Source organism: Lactuca virosa, chromosome 4, assembly GCF_052849685.1.
Source record: "Lactuca virosa cultivar CGN04683 chromosome 4, Lactuca_virosa_CGN04683_v6, whole genome shotgun sequence".
In the NCBI taxonomy this organism is placed as follows: Eukaryota; Viridiplantae; Streptophyta; class Magnoliopsida; order Asterales; family Asteraceae; genus Lactuca; species Lactuca virosa.
In genome coordinates this window covers 142300993-142310400 of record NC_136429.1, presented here as the reverse complement: position 1 = coordinate 142310400, position 9408 = coordinate 142300993, and the positions used below count along the sequence as shown (strand labels likewise).

General features: G+C 33.5%; 2 protein-coding genes across 2 annotated transcripts; both read right to left on the bottom strand.

Moving 5' to 3' along the window:
• Nucleotides 1-1200: 1200 nt before the first annotated feature.
• Nucleotides 1201-2667, bottom strand: LOC145107501 (protein EXORDIUM-like 5). The gene has a single exon (XM_079044393.1). The coding sequence runs from the start codon at nt 2458-2460 to the stop codon at nt 1414-1416; it is 1047 nt and encodes a 348-aa protein (XP_078900519.1). The 5' UTR covers nt 2461-2667; the 3' UTR covers nt 1201-1413.
• A 131-nt stretch (nt 2668-2798) lies between these two features.
• On the bottom strand, nt 2799-9201 carry LOC145107499 (alpha-1,3-mannosyl-glycoprotein 2-beta-N-acetylglucosaminyltransferase-like). Its single transcript, XM_079044392.1, has 18 exons — nt 8722-9201; nt 8187-8237; nt 7664-7751; nt 7479-7541; nt 7122-7233; nt 6288-6333; nt 6098-6160; nt 5436-5502; nt 5279-5347; nt 5013-5082; nt 4517-4578; nt 4208-4297; nt 4039-4133; nt 3882-3944; nt 3747-3785; nt 3482-3652; nt 3228-3355; nt 2799-3040 (listed from the first exon to the last, which is right to left on the bottom strand). The coding sequence occupies exons 1-17, from the start codon at nt 8788-8790 to the stop codon at nt 3239-3241; spliced, it is 1335 nt and encodes a 444-aa protein (XP_078900518.1). The 5' UTR covers nt 8791-9201; the 3' UTR covers nt 2799-3040; nt 3228-3238.
• Nucleotides 9202-9408: the final 207 nt, after the last annotated feature.

Genomic DNA, 9408 nt, shown 5'->3' with positions numbered 1-9408 from the left:
ATATACGTCAGCTCAAGGCTATACCGGGTCTTCCGAAAGCCATAACTTCTTCGTCCTGATTTCGATTTCGACATTCTTTATATGCTCGGAAAGGTAATGAGAAGCCTTACACTCCTATCAACTCTCTCTTTTGCCTCACAACCTTATGAACTTAAATCCTTAATTCATGAAAGGTCTGAACCATCACTTTTACCATTATCCCCTTGGGCTCCAAAGCACAAACCGAACTCTTGGATCACATAATCTACATTACACACATCCAAATGGATCTAAACCTCTCTTTCCTCAAAGACCGAAGCCTTATGATAATTGATCTTTGAGTCACGGCTCCGAATTAAGAAAACGACTCGAAACAGGATGTTACAAATAAACTCCAAAAATAAACTAGCTTATCTATACCAAATACAGTCTAAAAGTAACTTCTCAAGTTATTACGTTTTACTACGATATTAATTAATCAAAATATTCTTTTTTTAAATTCCGTTTTGATACCTGATAAACAAATTAACAGTTTTCCAAAAAGATAACAAGTTGTTTTAAATAAGGGTATCCCAAAATCTCTCTTACTATATTGCATATTATTTCTAATTTGTATCCATTAAAAAATGATTTGTAATTAGTTTAATAAACACAAAAGAAAACAAATTAAAACTTTAAAATTAACATTCTTTGTAAATCGTAAATCCCAACCATCTAACCTTAAAAAAGATACCGATTTATAAGAGTAATCCCGCTTTTGTTAAGATTTAATCATTTTTTATATATCATTTACTATTAAACTTGTTTTTGGTCATTAGAATCATCTGTTTTACATCATTTATTAATAAACTTATTTTTGGTGCTCACGTTACCCAGTTGAGTTTGGCATCTTCGAGAACTCTCTGATGATTTTCTCTCGTGAGTCTCCCACCAACATGAGTTCTTGGTTATTTTAGGTTTGGTAATTGAAATTTATATGAGGTTTTGAAGAATCAATTCTTGAACATGAGTTTTTGTTTCTTATGAACTCACAAACAAATCTCGTTTCTACCGAACCCACCAAAAAACCCTTCAGATCTCTAAAACCCAGAAGTTCAAAATAAAAATGTTTATATAAATTTCAATTACCTAACCTAAAATAATAACCAAATGGCACTTGAACCACTCCATAAATAAGATCTCATGTTCAAACTAAGATAATCATATGAAAAGAATAAAAACTCAGTAACCAATTTATCAGTTTTATATACATATATCTTTGTAACAATATTATTAAAAACAGTTTATAAAAATCTAATGACTTCATAATCTAACTATAAAAATCAAAAAATAAAATAAAAAACAAAATTCTGCCCAAGGCCTCTCTAACTTCCACCATTCTGCTCCTTTGACATTCTTAACAAATAAGTACCACCCTCACAACACACAGTACAATCAATCCAAAGCATTAGGTCCAGCACATGCTTTCAAAACGGGGCTCCATATCCACTGTACCAAAAACTTTCTACGTCTTCTACCGTTCATATTAAAAGTCCGACCCGACCCGTCTTTCATCACCTGACCAATGTACCCGCCTCCACCACCCGACCCATATAACCCTTCACACAAATCCCCAATCTCAGTCGGCGCTGTCGGATCTTCACCGGCATACCAAGCGTTCACCAATGGGTTTGACGCCAGCTCCGCCAGCTCGTGACCGATGACGCTGATCATTCCGTCAACCCCGACGTCACCATTCGGCGGTGCAAGGGAACGCGGCCCGCCGTTACCCATGTACCCCGGAACGGCAAACGGGTAAGCACAGACCTCCGGGCACTGTTTACCGGAATTCCCAACCCATGCGTAGGGTAAGGTGTATCCTACTTTCGACGGGAACGTGAAGTAGTGAAACCCACAGACGGCACGGCAAAAATCTTGTACGGTGACATCGTCGGAAGTGAGAATTAAGTAAACTCCGTTTTTGTGATCGACTGTAAACGGAGCTGATTGAACGGAGGTGGCGATGACGTCTTGCATGGTGAGACGGGTGAGGTGAGTTCCATGGGTGTATTTCCGATCGGAATATTCTCCGGCGATTAGGATTTCGCTGGAGATGTTGGCGTTGGTTTGGTCAGTGTAGAGCGTTACGGTTTTCCACCAGTCGGAGACGGAGGGGGCGGAGGCAGCACGGCGTTTGGTGGTGGATATTGATAGTAGAAAGTCTTTGATCAATAGCTTTTGAGCTGGAAGCCATTTACCATACCAGATGAGGTAGATGTTGATCGGAGAAGAAAGGACCGGACCCATATGGTACCGGAGGTTGACGAGGTCCGACGACCCCTCAAATCTCTTGGAAGTGGTGAAAGCATCGTGTGGAAGTTTAGGGTTAACAACAGAGGCAGGAAGAACAGAAGATGCGAGGAAGACGAGAGAGAAGAAGGTGAGAGTGAGGGGTAGAATGGACATTTTGTTATGAGATGAAAATAGGGTGGGGAGAAACATAGGAATTTATAAAGAGGGTAAGGAAAATGGGCTGGTGACAGCTGACAGGTTTTTTTTGGGAATGATGAAGTGAAAGTAGAAATTTTGAAATTTGAGTAGGGATGAATGACGAAAATATCCCTGTCCTTTTTGGCTTTAGATTTTTCAAGTTGTGTTTGCGGGGTTGAGTGGAATCTTCTTTTTCTAGATTCGATTTCTATTGGGTGTGGTGTTAGTTTATTCTTTCGAGGCCTCAACTAGAAACAAATGAATTAATACATCAGAAATTTGGAATGCATGTCATAGATATGTCTCATTGGGCAATCTGAGTTAGATATTTAGTATTTACAAACTTGGAATGATAAATGGTTTTCTCAGAATTAATGAATGTGATACATAGGAAAAAGAAATCATACATTTCAAAATGAAAGGATTGGATCAATCTAGCTGTTTTATGAGAGCAAATAAAATAAATGTTACAAATTAGAAAGATTGTGTTTGTGTACAATGTACCTCTCTCTACAAATATAATAAATATGTTTATGTGTGTTTGATTCTGCGTCTTGTGGAGAAAGAGATGGTCTAAAGCAATTTTTTCAATCTGCACCACAAAACTGGAATCACACAAGGAATAGAATGGAGAATGGACATGGATAGGGTAACAGAATATTAGGTAATGGAATGGATGATTACAATTTACATTATATGAGTACGTTGCTTTCTTTTGCATTAACCCTAAATATATTAGAATTATAGAAAAAAAAAAAAAAAGACATGGGCACACTCACATCATATTACACTAATCGTTTTGAATCCCTAGCTGTTCCAAGGAATGTGGGCCCACCAGGAATATTCGCCTTATTGTTTTGTATCGGAAAACAACAACTCCCTTATAAGCAGTTCTTGGTATACCATCCTTAACAATATAAGAAACATGAGTTAATTATATAAAAAAAATTCGTTGTGTAGTGATTAAACAAACCATTATATATTTTTCCTAACATCTTATTTGGAAGAAATAATGTGAGATAGAGGAGGATACCTTCCATTCTTCAAAAATGCCAAATTGGCGAGCAATGTCTTCAAAATCTGTTTGATCTGTATATTGTATACGCACATCTCCATCTACATTGTTTGTCTTTAGAACAAGATTAGGTTCATAAAGAGGCTTTGCATCTTTCACCATGTTTGCAAAATGGTTTACATATTTATCCTACAAAGAAAGAAATAGTCAATTTGTCATTAGAAATCACCATCATACCAAACTCTACCTAAATGAATCATCAATTATATCATAACTTGCATACCTCCATTAAGTATGTCAAGTTCATCTTTTTCCAATCAATCTTTCACACACAAAAAAAAAAAAAAAAAAAACAAAGTAATTATTAATATGCATACATGCCAATAATGTAAAAAAAAAAAAAAAAAAAATTACATACGGTGACATCATTCAGCCTAATAGGTTTCAGGTATTGATTGAAGAACTGGCCCAAACTAGAACCCTGAATAGATATTATATGCAATTTGTAATTAGCAAGAGCAAGATACAGTGGTATTTTAAGTAATTTTCATTTAAAATTGAGATGTGATACGTACATGCTCACCAAAGTTGTATGTTCTGCAAATTTCAGGACGAATAAACTGTCGCCCTTTGTGATTTTCTTGTAATCTCAGCCAATCATCCCAGTAAGTAATAAGTAGTCAAAGAAAAAGTGTGTTGAAATGACAAGCAGAAAATGCAAATAAGAATTTATAAAAGGATATGCTTTTGGCCACTTTGGAGATAACTCATCCCATGTAGGTTTAGATAGCATCCATCCAAGCCCAGGAAAGAAATCTGAACGATATAATGCATCTGCAAGATTCACCAAAATGGAATTTAATTTCACTCCTTTGTTATGTTCTTGTTAAGACAATAAATTATAAAATTTAAATGATAAAAAAGAAGAAACCAATGTACTATGAACTACAAAAACTTTCTTTAAGGTATGCACAGGTGTTATGTACATACACCCTGGCTTCTATGTAGGTCCCACCCATGGTTTATTATTTATGATGAAAGTTATAGACTTACAAGGATCATGCACAAATTGCTTTTGCCCATTGTCATTCCATGAGGAGATAGCCATGATGGACCTATCAATATCATGGTTTAAAAGATAACAACTTCTCAACATTGAAAAAAAATTAAAAGCTAAATGCAAAAATAGCAACACGCTTTTAATAACTTGTGTATTATAGCATCCTACTTTTATTTCTTTTTACTACTTTTTTTTATAGCATCCTACTTTTGATATTTTGTCTTATCCTCTGAAAAAGCTACCCAATTCTATTTCTAGCACTGAAAAAATCTACCTAATTATATCTCTGAAAACTGATTTGTATTTGACATTGCTATAATTGGGTAGATTCTTCATAGTACAATGTTGTAACAGAAATAAATGAGAGGATGATGCTATGATAAACAAATCGATGAAAATACATAGTTATTATTATTATTTTTTATATTACCCAATATTTATAGATAATATATCATATATATGTCATTCCAGTTCATACCAAAGACTTACCTATCTTTGTCAAGGAGGTCTGCTCCAGCCTCAAAATAATCAAAAAAGTCAGGAGAGATCTCCATATCATCTGCATCACATAAGGATTTATATAATCTCAAGTCTTTTTGACTTTCAACTTCTAAGAGCTTTAGAACAGATCAAAGGGAAATAGATTCAACCGAAGAATCAACCTGCTACCTTTTAATCCGGTTACCCATTGCTATAATGGTTATATTTTATAATGTTGTAATAAGAAGAAATGAAAGTAGAATGCTAAAAAGTACCTTCAAGTATGATGACCCGATTAAAATTATGTTTGTAAAACAATTGATCCAGTGCCCATTTGTAGTGGCCTGAAAATATGAGAGTTTAAAAAAAAAAAAAAAAAAAAGACATTCTTGAAAATATATAGAAATGGAATTGAGGTAAAAACATTCTTACGTGCAATCTTGTAATATGCAATTAATTCCCCAGGCCTTTCAGTATCCACAGGTTCATAATCCAAGTGCTGCAACAATGATATTTAAAAAAATTGGAGTTGATTTCCCATAATAGCAACACACTTATATTTTTTACCCATAATAGCAATGTAATTACATTTTTTATGTGTAATAGCAAAGGATTTACAATTTATTATCCATAATAACAACATACTTACATTTTTTTTTTACCATAATAGCAATATGTAACTAGTAACTAGTAAACAAAGTACATTGCCCATATTGGTAGAGAAATGTAAGTATTTTGCTAGTATAGAAAAAAAAACAACATATATTCCTATTATTGGTAGACAATTGTTACCAATAATATTGCTCTTTAATTAAGACTTGAGTACTATATATTTTCTTTACTTAATGGAGTTAATGGGAGAGGATTTAATAGGGTATTTCACTTAATGCACAAAGAACAACTTAATAAATTAAGTCTGGAAAAATGAAGCTTTGATCATTATGTCCTAACTTTTAACGAATTTACCCCCATCTGTTTTCTCCTTCCATTTCCCCAAGTATGTGTCATTTTCTCAAAAAAAAATTATCATACATCTTTTATCCAGATAACAATTAATGGGAAAAATATTAATAATAATGATGACAAAGATCTACCTGCATGTAGGTCAACTGATTGTAACTCATAGCCTTTGTTCTAACATCAGAATTTGACCCATCCTGAAAATGTTAAAATTATATATATATATATATATATATATATATATATATATATATATATACATATACAGAGAGAGAGAGAGAGAGAGTTTAGCCTCTTTCATAATAACATCAAAATGCAATATACCTGGGATACAAAAACCGGAAATTTTGATGCAACAGTGCCATGATACCTGAAATTATGAAGAGTTGGGCCAAATAATTAGTCAACAGATGCAAAGTTGACTTGCATTACAACAGGGTTAAATGCAAGAAATGGTAATGTGGTTTCATTTATTAGTTTATTATAGCATCCTACTTTCATTTCATCCTATTACATCATTCTTCTTTGAAAATTCTACCCAATTATAGCAATGTCATCTAAATACAAAGAAATTAACTGCTATAATTTGGTAGATTTTTCAAAATACAATGTCATAGAAAAAGGAAAAACTAAAAATAGGTAAAGTACCATGCCTTAATACAATAAATGTGAAAGCACGATGTTGCAATAAAAAGAAAGGAAAGTAGGATGCTATAATAAACAAGTAAATGAAAGTATGTTGCTTTTTTTTTTTGCATTTAGCCCTTAAAAACATACTTAAGGATGGATTTAACAGTTCAAATCATGACAAGTTGGGCCAAATAATTAGACAATAAATGCTCAAATGAAGTACACCAAAAATAGGGTTAAATACAAGAAATGGCGATGTACTTTCATTTCTTTTTTTACTATAGCAATGTCATCCAAAACAAAGCAATTTTCACTGATATAATTGGGTAGACTTTTCAAAATACAATGTCTTAGATAAGAAAAAAAAAAAAAAAACTAAAATTAGGTAAGTTTTTCAAAGTACAATGCCTCAATAGGAAAAGGAAATTGGAAGTAGAATGAAATAGGATGTTATAATGAACAAATGAATGAATGTATGTTTCTATATCTTGCATTTAGCCCTCAAAAAATAAAAATAGAACCACTTACTTAAAAATAGAGTTGATAGTCCTTTCTAGATAGTCAGCACGATTGCAAGCCATAATAACAACAGCTGCAACTGGTGCCTTTACTTGTTCAAACAAGCTTTTCACTCCTTTCCCTACAAATTGCATCAACTGTTGTTCAGATGAAATGTTGTTTAAAAAAATTGAGAAAACGACAACACACTTGGGGAAATGGAAAGAAAAAATCTCTGACTTTCTCTATTAAGTTTTAAGCCATTCTCTCTGTATTAAGTCAAAAGGAACACCCATATATAGCTTGCCAGATTAAGCCCATTAAGTAAAAAAGAAGCAATGCCTAAATATATAGAAATAAGAGACACTTTTGATGATTTGGACTTACTTTCAAGATTTTGAACAAGTGTCCTCAATTGCTCACACTCCTCTTCTTGGCGTCTCACTTTTTCTGAAAATACAAGTAAAAGATGAAGAAGGCTGGATATGAATTGAATCCTTTTTCTTTCCAAATGAAAAAGGATGTATATGTTAAAATTATGGATTTTGAAAACCCCTAACCACCATAATTACCTTCCAAAACCACCACCTTTTGTTTCTGCATACTTATCTCATCAATCAAAAACCGCATCTGGCTTGTACAATGATTTTCCCCTTCCACCTGTTATTTAAAATTTTCAATTTAAACACTGAGCCATTATTATAATAATCATAAAAAAAAAAATAGTTCAATTGCTAAATCGATAAAACAGTGAAAGTACATTGTGCTTTCTGTATTTTTCCTTTTTTTTTTCAAAATCAGATAACCGGGAAAAATCAAAATAGGTAAAATGGTTTAATCAATACAGAAAATAGGTAAGTAGTTAAATCGATAAACCTGGTACTCAAGATTATGCATGTGTTTGCGATTATCAACTCTAAAACTTAATTCCTACAGAATCCCCTTAAATAAGGAACTGTTATTTTTTCCCATTAAGTTGTATGACTATGGATAAAATGTTGTCTGAATAAATGATGGTAAAAGAGTATTTGAGAAAATGACAAATGGAAGGAAAAAAATCATAAGGGAAACAGTGTTGTATGATATAATACTTACTGCAACTGCAATTTTGTCTGCATACTCAGATTGGGCCTTAAACAGCCTCACCTGTTGTGACATAAAAACAAAACAAGTTTTAGGGCTAAATGCAAAAATAGCAAACTTCTTTCATTTATTTGTGCATTAAAGCATCCTGCTTTCGTTTCTTTCAAATATTGCATTGTACTTCAATCTATGAATTATGGAATTGAAATTTGCTTTCCATTTGGATGAAATTAGTATAATTAGGTAAATTTTTTGACCAATTCATTTTGAAAATAGCGAGCATAAAGGACAGTTGTATTGTATGCCTAGAAAAGCATTTTGAAGTAAATCAAATTTTATAGCGTCTTTTATCAATCGTTTGCTGTTATGTATCTAACAGGCTTCTTGCCTGTGTAACTACTAGGTCCTCATATACTGGAGAAAGTTGGATCATAGATTTTAGATATTAAGAAATTCAATAAATTTGAATCACAATGCAGCAGAAGTTCAACACAAACTGAAATAACATAGAAAACGAAAGAAATTGCAACTGATAGCAACATTTCACCTGGGTATAGATGAAGGCGATTGCAACGAGAAGAAGCAAGCATCTAAAACCGCCGGACCATCTCGCCATTGTTGTTTGTTGACTTTATGTTTTTCGATCAAATGCTTCAGAACAGCATATGAACTGAAACCCGTGATCTCTCTCTCTCTCTCTCTCTCTCTCTCTCTCTCTCTCTCTCTCTCTCTCTTAAAATAAAAACTTCACAATTTCCATATTCAAAATCCTCTGTTCTTCAGGTCAATCAGAGTCCAATCATAACAATTTTGGTTTCACCACAGCTCGGCAATTGTTAGCTTGAACCCTTGATAAAGTTGGGGTTTCTTTAAACCCTAATTGTTAGTTGATGATCATGTGATTCATCTGAAGAGGCACGTATTCTGAATTCTATTTGGTTCGTTCGACACCCAGTCGTATGACTCGTATCCTGTTTTCTTGTGGAGTTTTTTCTCCAAAATTTGAATCCCTACTTGGTTTGTTTGGATCTAGACCAAACATGTAAGAAAACAAGGCCAAATGGCATAAAAACCCTCGAGATTGTCTAAAATGTTCAGTTTAACCCCTGGCCACAATTTAGGTCCAGAGAAACCAGGTAGTTGTCTACTTTGTGTCGTAATTGCCCTATTACCTGATAAACATGTTTGTAACCGGTGATTCTCACTTAAATAGGAGGCCACGTGCCGGTAACCA